Source organism: Lepidochelys kempii, chromosome 7 (assembly GCF_965140285.1).
Source record: "Lepidochelys kempii isolate rLepKem1 chromosome 7, rLepKem1.hap1, whole genome shotgun sequence".
In the NCBI taxonomy this organism is placed as follows: domain Eukaryota; kingdom Metazoa; phylum Chordata; order Testudines; family Cheloniidae; genus Lepidochelys; species Lepidochelys kempii.
In genome coordinates this window covers 19,053,236-19,072,546 of record NC_136386.1, presented here as the reverse complement: position 1 = coordinate 19,072,546, position 19,311 = coordinate 19,053,236, and the positions used below count along the sequence as shown (strand labels likewise).

The 19,311-nt window shown below is 37.9% G+C and overlaps 1 protein-coding gene across 6 annotated transcripts in view; it reads right to left on the bottom strand.

Annotated features, from left to right (window-relative positions):
* Positions 1-19,311, bottom strand: part of IFT122 (intraflagellar transport 122) — a 49,068-nt gene that overhangs the window by 14,693 nt on the left and 15,064 nt on the right. For all 6 annotated transcript variants that reach the window (XR_012159779.2, XR_012159780.2, XR_012159781.2 and 3 more), the window contains 10 exons: positions 17,822-17,960; positions 16,982-17,184; positions 16,396-16,533; positions 14,176-14,340; positions 13,067-13,264; positions 10,679-10,819; positions 8,569-8,622; positions 5,026-5,187; positions 1,525-1,691; positions 424-595 (listed from right to left, as the gene is read on the bottom strand). Coding sequence is in view for 3 of the 6 variants with exons in the window: in XM_073351250.2 (XP_073207351.1) it covers positions 424-595; positions 1,525-1,691; positions 5,026-5,187; positions 8,569-8,622; positions 10,679-10,819; positions 13,067-13,264; positions 14,176-14,340; positions 16,396-16,533; positions 16,982-17,184; positions 17,822-17,960 (1,539 nt within the window). In the remaining 3 variants the exon portion in view is untranslated. The remainder of the gene's footprint in view (positions 1-423; positions 596-1,524; positions 1,692-5,025; positions 5,188-8,568; positions 8,623-10,678; positions 10,820-13,066; positions 13,265-14,175; positions 14,341-16,395; positions 16,534-16,981; positions 17,185-17,821; positions 17,961-19,311) is intronic.

Genomic DNA, 19,311 nt, shown 5'->3' with positions numbered 1-19,311 from the left:
TTGATAATCTAGGCCCAAGTGATTTGCTCAAGATCAGGTAGGAAGTCTGTGGAAGAGCATGGAAAAGAAACCAGTGTCCTAACTCTTTGTCCAGTGTCCCAATTCCTTGTCCTGGGCTCTAACTACCATGCAATTTTCATTACTGAAACACTAGAGAAGAATTATTTTAAAGTATGATTTTTAACTGTACTTAGATTATGAAAGAGTTAAAAAGAGTGGAAGGAAACCCTGTAGCTGATGATGTATGAAACTGTAATGTTTTCATAGCTCACTCTCCTAAAAATACCACATTAGTGTATTTTCCAATGTAACTTACCAAAATACTGTGTAAGCTGTATATAAACCTTTAAGACCAGATGCATTTGGAGGCAATATGAAATAGCAATTCTAAACATCTAAGTTTGGATATCAGGGTATTCTTACTTCTTCCCAACGCTGAGTTTCCACGTGGAGATGTACCAGGGCCTTTAGGTCACCTATCTTCATGTAGGTTTCTGCTGCATAACCATGATTGTCAAGTCTCTTAAAATAGTAGGCACATTTTGACAAAGGTTCGCGCTCAGCTTTATCCAATTTCCGAGCTATATCGATTAGCCTAGAGACAGCAAAAGAAATGCACTTGCTTTAGTAGCAGCATTTTTCATTCTGCATACTTATTACATTGAAAAAATAGAAATATTTCAATAGGTTATCATTTAGAAGTTACTATATTGATGACATTAAACTATGAACTTATTGAGCAGCATTCAATGGGTGCTCAAAAGGCTTTGCAAACGCAAGACCAGTTCTTGCGACAGTGTGTAATTCCTTACTCCTGTGAGTAGTGATTTCAATTGGATTAGACTACTCCATCACGCAGTCATATGAATAGGAGTTGTGGAACTAGGTCCTATACAAATCTCACTCAACATCCAAATCAGTGTCCAGTCAATATTACCCCAATTTTACAGATGGATAAACAGAGAAACAGAAAGGTTAAGTGACTTGTCCAAGATCACAAAGCAAGTCAGCAGCAGAGCTAGGACTAGAACCAGGGGTGAAATCTTGGCCCCACTGAAGTCAATGGGATTTTTGCCACGGACTTCAAAAGGAGACAGGATTTTACCCCAGGAGTTCTGAGTCCTCGATTATTATCCTTTCATAGTTTAAAACAAAAGAAAGAGGCAAGTACACATGAGAAGTTGTGCACTACTGTGAAGGTTATACTGAAGAGACCCGGGATGTGCACATTTTGGGAACATTCTCATCTCACAGATAAATCCTTGCATATCCCTGCACTGTTTTATCCACTCATTTTGTAATATATCCATGTCCTTACCCTCTATACCCAAGTAACTTTTCTAACACAATGAAAGTTCATCTACTATAACTAAAGTATAGGTGATGCTATACTGCAGTCAACATATGGAAGCCAAAAAGAGAGCAAAGCCAGTAAGATTTCTTTTTCTTTAAGATTCTGCAGAATGCACTAAACTTCACATTAGACACTGTGATCTGTATCTCTGAGACAGAGCTAAAACATACATATCAACCCAGCCATGGTCTCCACTGATTTCTATGGCCTTCATGTGCTCGCCTGCAGAAATGTACATCTCCACTGCTGCTTTTGGTTCATTGATATTCTTGGCCCAGTCTGCTTGTTTTGTAATTAGCATCTTAGTGTCTTTGGGATCTCCGGACCCAAGGAAATCCTGAGGAAGTGCAACAGATAACATTCTGGATTAAGCTTTCTGTAGCAAACATTGTGTCATGGTTCTAATTCTAAAGCTTGTTAAGTTTTGTTTTTCCATATCAAGTTATTTTTTTTAATACGACTGCCTCCTCAGCTAAAATCACAGTACACAGAGCACTATGCACAAATCTGAAGGCAGGAATTATTAATCATTAACTAATGCACTTGGGATTGTATAAAATAAGTGAAGATACATCTCCAATCCAAATCAAATTCAAATCAGAGAAGATGGGACACCCCAAGAAGACCAAAGGAAGGATTATATAGAAGTGTGCCTCTGTTCAGAGGTAATGTATACACACCCATTTGCTTTCATAGAAAGTTCTCTCACTCTGCTGACTGACCTTCCCCACTGAAAGGGACGTAAAATTTTATTTTTGCCTGTTCCTTAGGAACCTGCCAGAGAGACTCAAAAGGAAGTAGTACTGCTCTCAAAACAGTTCAGTCAGGTCAAATCCAAGAGTTACCAAAGTCTCCTTTGCTGGCCATGAAGGCATACTTTAATTCTGAAAATAAATCCATTCCTTGTTGGATTAGTAATGGCACATCTTAATCTCGAGTGCTTAGCCTCGGGATGGCCAGTCACAAGGCCATCAGAGGTTGGAATCTTCTCTTCAACAAATATAATTGATAATCTTGCAATGACATATGATATAATATTTTAATGATGACCTTTTTACATGGACAGCATTATAACTGCTCATAAATTAGTTGAACTCTGAAATACTGGTCTAGTTGAATCTCTTACATAATCATGCAAATGCCATCTCTAGATACTACACATAGATACTACAATGATGACCACTCTAGAAATACTAATGATTGATTGATGAATCTCCTCTGCTAGGAATAAAGCCCGGGCACTAGGACCCTTTACAACAACATTAGTTGAAATTAATGTGCCAGATAAAGCACACCTGAATATTGCAAGACAGATTAAGGCAACCTCTGGCTGTTAACAAAATAGGCTACTGTATATTACAACAGCCCTCTTGTAATCATAAATATCACTTGAGAGGTAAAAAATTTTGGTGCATGTAGATGGGCAAGGAAGGGGGAGAAAAGAAAAAACAATCCTCTGGCAGATCCTGAGGCAATGGAAAATCTGAACCACCAAAGGAGAACTTTACCAGAGTCACAAGACCAACTGAGTACCTTTCCTGAGCAAGCCATCCAAAAGGGGAATAATTATGATTTTTATATAATATCTTTGCACGTGGAACATAGGCCAGTAACATTTTGCACAAATTGATTCTGCTTAAGATGCACCCACAATTCTGCTGAAGATAAGAGCTACAAAGATCACTTCATCTTGTTTGAACATTAAGAAACCAAAGCATAGATACGAGTGAAACAATATTTTGTCTGGTGTAATTTGAGTTCTAGCTCAGATCACTGAAATATATTAGAAACATAAAGTTCAGTTTCCTGAGCTGCAGATAATTATTTGTGAATTTTCAATAAATTGTGATCTGACATTATGATGAAATGCTTACGGCCACATTTTCAAAAGTTTTCCTGAACTCCGCACATAGTACTGGTTTTCTAGCTCTGGCCAATCAGTGGTCATTTTCAGTCATAAGGAGCCAGAACCTACTAATGCTTAATGATGGCAGGCATAAAAATCACATTTCCATGAAAGGATAACTGGCAAGCAAGGAAGTTCTCCATTCAGAGCCCTCATCTTTGTACCATCATCTATGGCAGTGGTTCTCAACTCTGGTCCACCGCTTGTTCAGGGAAAGCCCCTGGCGTGCCGGGCCGGTTTGTTTACCTGCGGCGTCCGCAGGTTCAGTTGATCGTGGCTCCCACTGGCCACAGCTCGCTGCTCCAGGTTGCGGGAAGGGCGGCCAGCACATCCCTCAGCCCATGCTACTTCCCGCAGCCCCCACTGGCCTGGAGCAGCAAACCGTGGCCAGTGGGAGCCGCGATTGGCCGAACCTGCGGACACGGCAGGTAAACAAATGGGCCCAGCGCACCAGCAGCTTTCCCTGAACAAGCGGTGGACCAGAGTTGAGAACCACCGATCTATGGGCTTTCTTCATATGCTGTTAAGTAAATTTATTTTCTTCTACGTGGAATTATTCTCGATAGGAAGGACAGGACTTTTTACTCTGTATTAATTAAGTGGCAATGATTATTGCCAAGAATCAAAAAGATTCATAGGAGCAGTGATGGGAAACTTTTAGTCTATGAATTAGATTTATGTTTCTGAAGAGCCAAAACTCTGCAGCCAAAAATAGTGGCAGTCAGACTTCCACAAGCAAAGCCCTCCACAGTGTTTTAGAACAGACTCCACAACCTGTTAGAGAATTTTTTTTTCCATGAGCTTCATATAGTTTATATGTGTGTCATAGTAAAGTCTTTGTCCTGTGGTGTATAGAATAAGGCTGTGATGAGTGACGAATGAGACTAAACAGTGTACTCATTCACTCATTCTCAGGGATTTTGATAAGAAAATAGTATATAAAACTTGAAAGCTTTCTTATCACCACATAAAAATGCCACTTTTTTCAAACTGTGTACAATTTATTTCTGTATGGGAATGCATTTAAAAAAAAAAATGAAAAAACAGATTTAATCTGGGGAAGCAAATTTTCGGGTAAACAAAGATGAACTAGATTAGTACACTGTGCCCTTTGCAAAACATGTTAGAGAAAAACAACCATAAGAGCTACACATTAACTCAAGATCAAACTGAAAGAAAAAAAAAGATTTAAAAGAATTTTCTTAAAGTAAAGTACAAAGGTGAATTAGTGACAGGTAGATTCACTAATTTCTGCATGTACCAATCAATTACTCTTAAAAGGAGTAAAAACTAAGGATAAAGGGCTCTTTCCAGTAAAATTAACATGAAAGAAGGCAAGAGACATAAAAATTAACTCTAGGCCTTAACTACATAATTTTCTATTTATCATTCCATCCAATCATATGGGGGAAAAACAAAACACACCCATGGTAACATCCAGGGGATGTGATAAAATCACCCACTGAAAAGCTAAAACAGCTTCATGGGCAGCATATTGGAGAAAATACAGAACACAGCACTGCTGCATCTGCAGATTCCATTTTAGAAAGGGGTCACAGTGTACAGGGTTTTTATAAAGGAGAGGCCCTTTTTTTTCCCACTTGTAAACCAAACAAATTTGATCTGTGGCAATAAACATGGACCCCCTCACAAATTTTTACACAGTACTTTTCAGAGTAGAACCATACTTTGTAAATGTTTATAGTTGCATTAGCATTATGTTAATACTTCTATATTTAAATACTCAGTTGAAAACATTCATTACCTTTGCATAATCAAACATGCGTAAATCAGTGTACATATCAAGAGCGAGGCTCTCATGTCCACTTTTTCTGTATAGTTTAGCTGCCTCATGGAATTTTCCCTGGTAGGCATAAACATCTGCTAGAAATAGCTCATTGTTACTCTCTCCACGCTTCTTCCTCTCCTGGAAAAAATTAGGACAGGAAATATTCTAGATAGCTACAGGCAGAACACAGGTTGGAAACAGCCACTGAAAAGTTAAACTATTAGGCTGACTATTTTAACTATTAATAAGATACAGTAATTAGGTCTTCTAGATTTCTGGTAGAAATTCTTTACAATTAACAGATTAAATCCCATCATAGTTAAAATTAAGGACAAAATAAAATAGAAGGATAAAACATGATGGAAACTAAACTAATTTTTACATATTTCATATGGAAGTTCAAAATACTGCTATTTGATAGAATCCACCATTTTCTCTAGTGGAAATTTACTAAATCAACTCAAAACAAAATCTGGCCAAACTAGCAATATATGCTCAGAAAAGGCACAAAAATGACCTAACAATGGTACTGTAGGTCACAAACAGCCTCACAAAGTATGAACCTGCCAGTGAATCAGAAATGGCCAGTAATACAGTGTGTCCATCATGCATAAAAGCCCATTACCAGACACAGATACGTTCAATAACTTTGGAAACAGCTGCATATATTCTCCTGCCAATTAAAGTGTCAATTCAGCAAAGCATTTAAGCAGATGTTTAAATCCATACAAATCCATGAAGAAATTTCTAGAGGTCAATAACTGTCTGCTTACATTTTAGAATATATTCAATATTTGATCATCAAATATTACAATTGGGAACACTAAAAAAAGTAGCATTTTCTATTCCTTAAAATTAAGGCTCACATTCTGTATTGCTAGTGCATTACCATAGCGAGTACCATAAAAATGCCAATTTTAAAAAAATTAAATAATTCATGCTTTGCATCAGGCCTACCCCAGCACATTTAATTGATACGTGGCATTGGGCATAACATACAAGCTGGCTGAAATCCTATTACCTAAGAGAAGAAAATTTCAACTAAGAACTTCAAAATCAACGCACAGTATAATCTAAAAAAAACCTCCAAGAGTTTGAACATATGTATTCAATGAAACAGATTCAAGCTGAGAGATGAGAGTTGTTATAATTGATTGCCTCCTATCATGAAACATGTGTCCAGCTACCAGAGAAAAAAACTGGTTTGGGTACTATGGATCATAAGCGTTTGGGGGTTAGGTAGTTAGGTGGGTGGCTGAGTGTACACTACTAGAATATAAACAATATCTACATTGTATGATACCTACTCTAGGTATCTCAACTGCCTTTAAAAACAAAGACCATAGCAACATTACACACAAGTTTCAGAGTAACAGCCATGTTAGTCTGTATTCGCAAAAAGAAAAGGAGTACTTGTGGCACCTTAGAGACTAACCAATTTATTGAGCATAAGCTTTCGTGAGCTACAGCTCACTTCAGCATCCGATGAAGTGAGCTGTAGCTCACGAAAGCTTATGCTCAAATAAATTGGTTAGTCTCTAAGGTGCCACAAGTACTCCTTTTCTTATTACACACAAGTTTCATCATTCAAAAGTTATTTTAATTGAGAAGAATGGTTGGCCAGAACACCTTGGTCATCTTTAACTCTTCAAAGTCTTATTTTATCTCTCATTTCTGCAGAGACAGACAGGGGGATTTAAGTGTATTTAGGTCATTTAAAATAAATGCTCCACTTATAAACCTTTTATCCTTCGGCCAATTGTCTCTCCCTATGCTCATGGAGTCACATGTAAGATACATAGCATTCAGTGGGGGCAATTTTCAGTGCAGTGCACAAGACTTTACTCACACAATTTCCTTAATGCATACTATCTGGATAATTCCCATTACAGTGATGAAACTGTACCTCAGTATATCCAAAAACAGGCTGTAGGGATATACTAGATAGTGAATCAAATTGTGATCCTTTAATTGGAAGTCATAATATAGTTAATGCAATTCCCTGAAACGGCTTTCAGAACATTTTATGGGTCCAAGAAAAGGTATGTAGTTTTCTATTTTGTCCATTTTTCTTTATCCGTTCACCTGGACCCATTTTTTTTTTTTTAAAAGCACGCCAATTCAAATTAAAGCATGCCTACTTTTTAGATATTAACTAATTGTTTTATGTATGTCCCCAACATTTTGAACAGAATTAAGCTGCATTCTGTAATATAGGTTTCACATAAACACAAGTTGTGTGGCAAATTTATACCTCTTTGAAAATTTAGGGTGTGAGCATCTAGATTTATAAAATTATAATCCAGACATTCAGCTGGGGATCTGGCCTCCACTGACTCCAATGGAGCTAAGCCAATTTACTTCTGCTGAGGATTTAGCCCTTGGAAATGTATATTAGTCTGCTTTGTGTAACATATAAGAACATGACTTCCATAATAAGCTACATTATAGGGGGCAAAATCCTTCACCCTGTTGTATAAATTCAACCCAGCACTGCCAAAGCAGATAACAACTATGATCCTCTGATTGTAACTGTGCTGATATTTATTTGACTGGTGCTGAAAGTTTCGTTTATACAATTTGGGTAAAAAGGAATAATCAAAAGAGTTTTTACATATTAAGTCTTTCAGAATTCAGATCTTTCAGAATTCTTCAGTGAGCTTGCCCGGTTTAGAGTTTGGCACTTGCATTACCTAATGTCCCCAATCACAGAGGAAGGTGTCATTGGTGTGAGGAATGCTTCATATTAATGCAATTAATGTGCTCAGTTACCCCCTTACAAACCTGCAATGGAGTCCCCATAAACTACAAGCAAGAGTAAGCAGTGATGCAGCAGACCAGAACTATTTCTATGAAGGAACTGTGTCAAGGAAACTAAAAGGTAAGCCTATGTTTGTTTAAAAGGGAAAGACTGCTAATCACATAAATACGAACTGCAATGCTGTAATACTCTGGATAGGATCAGGAACAGTATGTGTAGAAAGGAAAGAGGATGGAGGTGGCCAGAAAGTGTTTCCACTTCTCCCACGGACTTGGAAGTCAGGAATCCTAAATTCTATTTCCAGTGGTCACTGACATGTCATGTGACCGTGAGCAAGTCATTTTACCTCTCTATGCCAGTTTTCCTATCTGCAAGAGAGAGAATAATAATTGCCTGTCTCCAGTGGGTGGGGTAAGGTTTAATTAATTTATGCTTGTAAAGTGCCCTGAACAGTGCTACAACAGTCTACAGTAGTATAACAGTTAATTGGATATAGAAGCTTTCTATGATTTTTCTTAATAAGGTTTCAATGTTCTCATACAGTTTACTTTCCTCTTCATATTTTTTCAACAAGTTTCAGTCATATGATTGGGAATTTGACTTAACACCTTAAAATCAGCATTTTTCACTTTTCATACATCCATCATTCCTTTAATAATCAGGAATACTGATTCTACAGAAAATTGTTCCAAAGTAGCTTACTTAAGCTTAATGTATGCTTTTACATGTTATATTATATTTAACATTCTTTGTTTTACCTCAATGCTGCTGATCAGTTCTAGATACCGAAGATCTCGTACTCTGGTAAATGCCTGTTAAAGGAAAAAGAAAAGAAAAAAGTAGCCACTTTATTGGCCAGCAAGTTAATTGATTTTGTGTTCTATATAAATCAAGTTGTGGAAATAACATCAGGAGAGACAACAATATATTTATCTTGATGTCTAGCTGCAGCCAGTATCAAGTGGAGTGCCCCAGGGGTCGGTCCTGGGGCTGGTTTTGTTCAACATCTTTATCAATGATCTGAATGATGGGATTTATTGCACCCTCAGCAAGTTTGCAGATGACACTAAGCTGGGGGGAGAGGTAGATAAGCTGGAGGGTAGGGATAGGGCCAAGAGTGACCTAGACAAATTGGAGGATTGGGCCAAAAGAAATCTAATGAGGTTCAACAAGGAAAAGTGCAGAGAGTCTTGTACTTAGGAAGAATCCCATGCACCGCTACAGGCTGGGGACTGACTGGCTAAGCAGCAGTTCTGCAGAAAAGGACCTGGGGATTACAGTGGACGAGAAGCTGGATATGAGTCAGCAGTGTGCTCTCGTTGCCAAGAAGGCCAATGGCATATTGGGCTGTATTAGTGGGAGCATTGTCAGCAGATCGAGGGAAGTGATTATTCCCCTCTATTTAACACTGGTGAGGCCACACCTGGAGTATTGCGTCCAGTTTTGGTCCCCTCACTACAGAACGGATGTGGACAAATTGGAGAGAGTCCAGTGGAGGGCAACAAAAGTGATTGGGGGCTGGAGCACATGACTTATGAGGAGAGGCTCAGGGAACTGGGGGTTATTTAGTCTGCAGAAGAGAAGAGTGAGGGAGGGATTTGACAGCAGCCTTCAACTACCTGAAGGAGGGTTCCAAAGAGGATGGAGTTCAGTTACAGCAATTTAGCACTTACTTTTGACCTACAATAAAACCAAGAAATTAAACTCTTCCGACATTGGGACGTTCCAGACCTCTAACCAATTAAATGCTTAGGAGGAATATATATTCTGCGGACAAGATCAAATGAGAAAGAACGAATCTTTAATGTCAGATTTTCTAGAAGCTGCCTTTGTTCAGGTTAATCAGCTCTAATTCTAAGATGATGACAGTACTCACCTTCCAGGGAGGCACTGAAAACGTCTTCATTTTAAGAACAACTATTTGCATAAAATCTATAAAGTTGCACAGAAAAAGTATAGTCCAATGCCTCCATTTATGAGAAAATGAAAAATTAAAATGTTTAGCTTCCTACAAAATCTTGTGTCACTATGTAAAGGACGCCTGTGATTATATGCCACTTCCTGTGTATTTTTAAAATAATTTTGTGTTTCATATTATATTCATGGCACTGTATTTCTTTTGCCCCTTTTGTTTGACAGAAGGTGGTACAAAGACTTTACTCCATGGAAAACATACTCCAGCATCTGCCATTTTAGAGAGGCCATTCCCAAACACAGGGCTACTCCAGCAGGAAGAAAGAAAATATGTGGCAATGCCACACTATCTGCAAAGAACTGAGTGAGCAACCAACATAAAGAAAGTACAGTCTCCACTTTCAAAGTGGCATGCTTTAAGTAGGAGGGAGACAAAAGAATAGGAATATTAGCAGCAGAGTATTACAGGACAAAAACTAGGAGACGACAGATTCATTTCAGCGATGCAATTCTTTGCTGCCACCTAGTGAAAAACACAAACACTAAATCCTGATTCCTTTTTCTTGTTGCAATACTGTTTCCTGAGTTATTATTAAACTCATTTCTAGAGTTGAAATGGAATGTTTTTGAAGTTTTTCTTTATGGGTTTAAATAGCCAAAAATATAAAATCAAGTTTTCTTTAGTGTAGGCATTAGCTATTCTGCATGTTTTTGACAAGAACAAAAATGAAGCATCATAGTTTGGCTTTCATGATGTGCATAAGATCTTGAGTTGATACTTCATATTAAAAAAAATAGAAAAAGTATGTTATATCACCAGGAGCTATGGTTCATGTATCTAATAGAAAGGTTAAATATGAAGATATTGCATTGTATGTGCATCACTTTTCACTCCAATCATGTGTTAATAGGAAATTTCAAAATTCCTGTTTCACAAAGAAATAAATGCTTTACCTTTTTAGCAGTTTCAAACTCCAGACCTTCTAAGGCCTCCATAGCCAGCTCTTTCCAGTCAGTGTCAGTTACTCCTAAACAAGCAATCTGATAGGCTTCTTTGAACATTTTCCGTTCCAGGTATTGATACATAGGAGCAGACTGAGGATTTCCATTGAGAAACATTTATCAAAAACAAAATATTGAGATATATTAATGTATTTAGTGGATAAATTGCTCATTTTCCAACCCTAACAGTTACAAACCCACTATGTAACCAATCTATTTTTCTGTATTATAAACAAAAGAATGTACAAGGTATAATGATACTTTTGACAATAATACAGTGATTTATTCTGTGAATTCATAAAAATAAAAGGAGTACTTGTGGCATGAGTACTTTTGTTGCAAGGATGGGTTCCTGGGTTAGTGGTTCTGCTGTGTGGTTGCTGGTGAGTATTTGCTTCAGGTTGGGGGGCTGTCTGTAAGCAAGGATTGGCCTGTCTCCCAAGATCTGTGAGAGTGATGGGTCGTCCTTCAGGATAGGTTGTAGATCCTTGATGATACGTTGGAGAGGTTTTAGTTGGGGGCTGAAGGTGATGGCTAGTGGCGTTCTGTTATTTTCTTTTTTGGGCCTCCACTACAGAACCACTAACCCAGGAACCCATCCTTGCAACAAAGCCCATTGCCAACTGTGTCCCCTGAATAAATATGTGGACATCATAGGGCCTAATCACATCAGCCACACTATCAGAGGCTTGTTCACCTGCACATCTACCAATGTGATATATGCCATCATGTGCCAGCAATGCCCCTCTGCCATGTACATTGGTCAAAATGGACAGTCTCTACGTAAAAGAATAAATGGACACAAATCAGATGTCAAGAACTATAACATTCAAAAACCAGTCGGAGAGCACTTCAATCTCTTTGGTCATTTGATTACAGACCTAAAAGTGGCAATTCAACAAAAAAAACTTCAAAAACAAACAGACTCCAGCAAGAGACTGCTGAATTGGAATTAATTTGCAAACTGGATACAATTAATAAAGACTGGGAGTGGATGTGTCATTACACAAAGTAAAACTATTTCTCCATGTTTATTCCCGCCGCCCCACACTGTTCCTCAGACATTCTTGTCAACTGCTGGAAATGGCCCACCTTGATTATCACTACAAAAGGTCCCTTCCACCCGCTAATAGCTCACCTTACCTGATCACTCTCTTTACAGTGTGTATGGTAACACCCATTGTTTCATGTTCTCTGTGTATATAAATCTCCCCACTCTATTTTCCACTGAATGCATCCGATGAAGTGAGCTGTAGCTCATGAAAGCTTATGCTCAAATAAATTTGTTAGTCTCTAAGGTGCCACAAGTACTCCTTTTATTTTTGTGGATACAGACTAACACAGCTGCTACTCTGAAATCTGTGAATTCAGTCATCCTTCTCCAACGTAAGTACAATACAGAATAGGATAACTGAATTCCAATCCCTTTTGTCCTGAGGGCACTGTTTGCTAGGGTCTGAGATCCTACCAATTCAGTACAAGTATCGATGTATTGCATTCCTCACTCATCCACAACTCCAAACGATGCCGATGAGTTTTGGGCGCATAAGAAATGCAGGATCACGTCCAGTGCCTGCCCTGATTCTCCCATTTTTTGGTTTCGGTGTTCATTTTTAAGCCATTGTTAAGTAGATGAAAACATGTAAACAAGATGAAAACAAGACTGCATTTCTTGTGTCCAAGGGCAAATCAGTTTTTATATTCTTAATACCCCACTAGCTATATTAACACTTCCATTGTTCATGGTCCTTCCCATAAAGCAGGAAGAATCACTCTGCCAATTGACACAGAATCTACAAATCTATTACAAACTGGATACACCTACAGCTTAGAACATTTCATACCACTTAAATATTGCCTAAACATATCCAAAAGGAGCAACAGCAGGTAGTTAATGAGAGGGTACATGGCATGGGTAGAACATGGACATTTGAAAAATAACATGGAAAAATGTGTGTGTGTGTGTGGGGGGGAAGATGTGCAGAAACTGTAGGCAAAATAAGTTTGTACAGAACCACATTGTCATTGTGGTTCAGTGCTTTTAAATTTAATGGATTTGTAAACAAAATGGGGGGACAACTATGATAATACGAGAGTGCACTTCAGCAAAAGAGACGGAAAAACTCAAGACACTTAAAATTAATGAGTCCAACTGTTCTAAACTTTACACAGCTCACACAAAAGGAACTAGACAGTGTTGACAGATCTGAATACGCTAGGAGTTTAGATTACATTGATTCTGGTAATATGAAATGGACAAGTTTCAGAAACATTTTTTTCATTTTTTTAAACCATGTTGTTGAGAAAACACAAAAATGGGTTAATTAGATTAAAATTTACCTGAGGAACTTCAACAGCCGACATAGAAAAAACATGAAGACAGAAAATCTTGGAGCCATTGTATCCCACAACAAAGCCTTGAAGTTTTTGCTGATGGACAGGAAAGTTACTAGCTTTGATGTTGAGGTAACCCCCTCCGGAAAAGCAAAGCATATCCTCACACTGTGTATTCCAAGCCACGCTATTAGCATTGGGTTCCTAATGAGCATATTATATGGTTGATTAAATTACTGTGCGACAAAATTAGATCTTTTCCCCTAAGCAATATATGGCCTTCAGCTACGACAATTGATTATGTTATAACCTGTATAAATGTGGTTTTTACACTAGTTCTTTATGTTTAGGAATATACTGGTACTTAAAAGTTACAAATATTGCCGCATTTTTACAGCACTTGCTTTATGCTTATTAAATTGCAATAATTTTGTCCAATATGGTTCTTATATATCTTGCTCATCACCTATATCTTGCTCATCACCTTTACTCATACATTAAATTAAAATCCTTCCACAAATGGACACTTGTTCCTAGCTATCAGAATCATTTAATCGTTATTTCTGCTTTCTGTCATAAAAAGAATCTCCTAGGTCCTATCTTAATAATACTTCATGCTTTCTATGCAAGGATCTACCTGAAAATACTTTACTAACATTAATGGATTAAGCCTCATAGAGGGACTATGTTAAATTCCCTATCAGGGAAGTATTATCCCCTTTTATATTGGGCAAAACTGAGGCAGAAAGTGATTTAAGGTCTAATCCTGCTCCCACTGAAATCAACAGCAAGACCCCTGCTGACTTCAATAATCCAAAGGGAACATTACATGGCCCCAAGTGACTTTCTAAAGATCATAGAGCAAGTGCATGGACGAGGTGAGTAAAGAACACAAATCTCCTGGCTCCCTCTTCCACTCCCTACCCTACTCATTAGACAACACTCTCTGAAAGGGGCACAATGTATTAATATCTACAACATTCCACAGTTGATCTATTTAGGATTTGTATAAATTATTAAGGACATTATCTACATGTAAGAAACAAAAATCATATTCTGATTCCCTAGCAAGTTTCTCTCTTTTTTACAAACACTTAAAGGTTTTGATTTGTTACCTGGAACAGCAGCTCTTTGGTATGAATATCATATACTAGACAGGTGTCATTTTCATCTACCACTGCCAACTTGTTTCGGGATGCACTCATATCCAGACAGCGCACAGCTGTGGATTGCTTCAACAGGACAATTGCAAAAAGATTGTCCACAAATATCTTCAGAATCTGGACATATTTGAAGTCAAAGTCAGTCAGTCAAAGTTGCAGTTACCAAAATTAGAAACAGAATAGTGCATATTAACTCTGCTGTTGAAAACAGAACTGTGATTACATATTATGAAGAAATATTAAAATATTAAATATATGTAAGAACTAAAGCAGTTTGAAAATGCTTTCAAAGGTTTATACCCTTGCTTCTTTACAGTGTTCTAGATTGCAAACTAACGTAAACAAAATATGTGAGACAACCTAGATTCTGTGTCATTCTACCTGTAAAACATTACATTAATGCACTTATACTATGGTGATGAGCATAAATATAAATAGAACAAAGACTACATATGGTAACAACCTAAATATTTAAATACTTGCCATGCTGCACCCTCTTTGTAACCTCTATGCTGTATGTAACTCCAGAACTACAAAGAAACAGCCTCCACTGTCACTTGTGTTGTATGACAGACTACAGTTTCCCCATTAACTAACTCAGATATGGTATTATTCCATTTTTTATAACTAATTTATTAACATTAGAACACATACAGTACTATATAAACATTTGTTAATAATGATAATTAAGGCTAAGATTTTGTCACAGATATTTTTAGTAAAAGTCATGGACAGGTCATGGGCAATAAAGAAAAATTCACAGAAGCTCATGACCTGTCCGAAACTTTTACTAAAAATATTCATGACAAAATTGGGAGCTCAGCTGCAGGGTCTCCACACTGTCTGCAGAGAGTGGGCAGCTCCAGGGTCTCCCCGCTGCCCGCAATTACTAGGGTTCCCCCTCGAGCTCTGGGGTCCCCTTGCTGCCCACAGTGTTCAGGAGCTTCGGGGGCCCCCATTGCCCATGGTGGCCGGGATCTGCGGGGTATCCCCGTTGGCTGGCAGGAGTACCCCGAAGCTCCCGGCAACTGTGGGCAGCGGGGGGACCCTGCAGCTCCCGGCTGCTGGGGCTGAATTCATGAAGGTTACAGAAGTCACAGATTCCGTGACTTCTGCAACCTCCATGAAAGAAAAAGGATAGCCTCAATGATAATATAATAGTGTATTTTAGGCAATTAAACTACTGAACAGCCTACAATCGATGTTACAATTTTTACTGTATCCATTTCTGCCAGATTCTCTATCCTTCCCTAAATCTGGTATTCAGAAGGTGGGATGTAAAGTTTTGGTAATATAAGGGTTTGGATAGCATCAAACTTTATGTGTGCTCTGTAAGCAAACTAAAGCTAAATATGCTACTTATATTGCTCCATTTCTTTTAAATATAATATGAAGACTGATGGAAGTTCATTGACTTTGAAAAGCAAGACAGGGGATCCCATTAAACAGATAAATCGTGGGACACCAATATTTACCACTCATATTCTTCTGCTGGTCCTGAGGTCCAACAGCAGCTACTAACTACTCTTCAGGAAACCTCTTAAGCCACAGTGCCATCTGACACACAATTTTACTATCTCATGGTCACATGGTTATCCCATTGATTTTCTACTGTATTAAGTGGAAACCCATCAAATGGATACTCTGCAAGGAAGTATTAAATGTATGCTTAATTTACAAAGAAACTAAGCACCTTTATATACAAATATCTTTTGTATTATTCTCTGCATTCAATATGGTTTCAGTGTAGAATTATGCATGAACTTGTCTGATTGACAGTGATCATCATAAAATTGCTATATGACAAATGCCAAAGGTCCATTTCTTATTGGGGGAGTCAGCTGTAGTGGGGTTGTCAGCGAAGTGTAGAGAGCCCTTTTCTGTATACACACTTCTCTTGAGGTCCACCTATGAAGCATGGGCAATGGGGAGCAATGTTTTTGTCTTCCAGGGTAACCTACAAGTGAGCAGCTAAAAAGAAAGAACGTGAGCCCACAGGCGAGAGATACAAATAAATGCATTTTTTGATTCAGGATTAGGCTCAGCCTGAGCCCATGGAATTCAGGTTATAAAAGTTTTTGTTGCTTCTGTGGTCAGCCCTATGTATTTCTGTTCTCCTCAAAACAGTAAAACAGATTTTGCTCTGTACTTAAAAAGAGAGAAGTCAGTCACCTGGCCATTCTTCAGACCTACTAAGAGGCCTTCTCTTCCTGAAGGGCCTCCAATTACTTTAATGTAACGAATGAGAGACTCCATCAGCCACTCACGCTCTTTAAAACCATTAAATGAGAGGCACTGTAGTCTTTTCTCCTAAAAAGATAAACAATTCTGTGATATACAATAAACTACATACTGGTAAATAGAAAATCATGCCACTTTAGTGGAATGTGTTCACATCTATCCAGATATACGTCTACATATGTACATACAAAACAAAAGACTGCGAAATATATGTAACATCAATCTAGCAGACAAAATATATTTTTAAAGATTTCTGATGGCATCAAGCAGAATATCAAAAAACCCTTTTCTAGCACCTTTCATCCCAGAGATCATTTTACTAAAACACGGCCATCAGTGAAATGAGACACAGCAGCTGTTTAACTGGTCTGAGATTACATTACAGTACACATTCAATTGCCTAACTGCATAATCCATTACAGTTTTTTCACTATGCTAACCCTATTCTGCCATCCCCTTCAAACACGTGTACCCTTCTCTTACTTATCAAGACTATGTTTAACTTTCAAGTATGTACCTGGCATAAGATAATGTGATCTGAACATACAACCAGCAAATTGCATTCAAATTTCTTTGCAATCTTTTCCTTCACACGGTAATGCATGTCTGAGGAGTCATCTGAATATAATTCATAAATCAGGATTTTGTCTGGCAGCTGGATTGCTAATCTGTTTTTGTAGATTGCAATTTTCTTTACAAGCTCTCTGCATTTTATTCTAACTGAAAAGAAAGAACATAAGAAAACATAGTAAGTTGTGGGGTGAATGAAACTGAAATCATTTAGTACCATGTTAAACCACGATTACAATTTAATCCTTACAAAATATTTCTACACTGAACAGTCAACCCTACTAAAATAGAGTCTGTGGCTCCAAGGCAGGTATAAGCTACCCATACATGCCACTGGTTAGCAGTAGGTCACAAGTTACTACCATTCATTACTTGTGAATGATGTACTATGATGTATGTTCCATTGTCCCTTCCCTGTTAGGAAACGGGGTGAGAATATTTTTAAAAATTGTGCTTAGAAAATATTAGCACAAGTCTTTGATGCTGTTAATAAGAACCACCGAGAGAGAGAGAGACTGACTATTTTAATAGCTCTTCCCCCTCCTAATGACCTTTCAAATCCCCACTTCTTCCATTAAGTCCTTCTGTGCTGATCCTCCAGAAATATTTGCTCCATTTCATGTTTGCATTTTCACCCCATGAGCTGTATGCCTCAACCTTACCATCAGTGTTTATCAAAGACAGGAAGTTCCACGAGACAGGGACCATACATTTGAACATGCTAACAGCTATTAATAAAAATAATAATGAAAATGAAGCCAAGACTTCAATATAAGTGCAACACTACCTTTTTGCTCAGTAATTAGGTGCTGGACAATAACATCAGTCATGCTGTCCCTGTAAGCATAACGATCTTTATAGAGTCCATGGACTGTACTGAAAATCAGCTGATAAAAGGAAATTGTTCCATCCTGGCACCCTATCGCCTGAACATAAGGAGAAAGATCTCAAAAACTCATACAAGAAGAATGATCTCAAAAACTACACGTGTCAACCAATGATAACTTATAAGCAAGTACAAAAATCATGCATAAAAATTAGGGCTGTTGATTAATCACAGTTAACTCAAAATTAATCGCGATTAATCGCAGTTTTAATCGCATTGTTAAATAACAGAATACTAATTGAAACGTATTAAATGTTTTTGATGTTTTTCTACATTTTCAAATATATTGATTTCAATTACAACACAGAATACAAGGTATACAGTGGTCACTTTATATTATTTTTAATTACAAATATTTGCACTGTAAAAACAAAATAAAAGTATTTTTCAATTCACCTCATATAAGTACTGTAGTGCAATCTCTATCGTGAAAGTGCAACTTACAAAGTGGATTTTTTTTGTTATATAACTGCACTCAAAAACAAAACAACATAAATCTTTAGAGCGTACAAGTCCACTCAGTCCTATTTCTTGCTAAGCCAATTGCTAAGACAAACAAGTTTGTTTACATTTACAGGAGATAATGCTGCCCTCTTCTTATTTACAATGTCACCTGAAAGTGCGAACAGGCATTCACATGGCACTTTTGTAGCCGGCATTGCAAGGTATTTATGTGACAGATATGCTAAACATTTATATGCCCCTTCATGCTTCAGCCACCACGACAGAGGACATGCTTCAATGCTGATAACACTTGTTAAAAAAAACGCGTTAATTAAATTTGTGACTGAACTCCTTGGGGGAGAATTCTATGTCTCCTGCTCCGTTTTACCTGCATTCTGCCATATATTCATGTCATAGCAGCCTCAGATGATGATCTAGCACATGTTCATTTTAAGAACACTTTCACTGCATATTTGACAAAACGTGAAGAAGTTACCAATGTGAGATTTCTAAAGATAGCTACAGCACTCAACCCAAGGTTTAAGCACCTGAAGTGCCTTCCAAAATCTGAGAGGGATGAGGTGTGGAGCATGCTTTCAGAAGTCTTAAAAGAGCAACACTCTGATGGGGAAACTACAGAACCCGAACCACCAAAAAAGAAAATCAACCTGCTGGTGGCATCTGACTCAGATGATGAAAATGAACATGTACAGGTCCACACTGCTTTGGATCATTATCGAGCAGAACCCATCATCAGCATGGATGCATGTCCTCTGGAATGCTGATTGAAGCATGAAGGGACATACGAATCTTTACCATATCTGGCATGTAAATATCTTGTGACACCAGCTACAACAGTGCCATGTGAATGCCTGTTCTCACTTTCAGGTGACACTGAAACAAGAAGCAAGCAGCATTATCTCCTGCAAATGTAAACAAACTAGTCT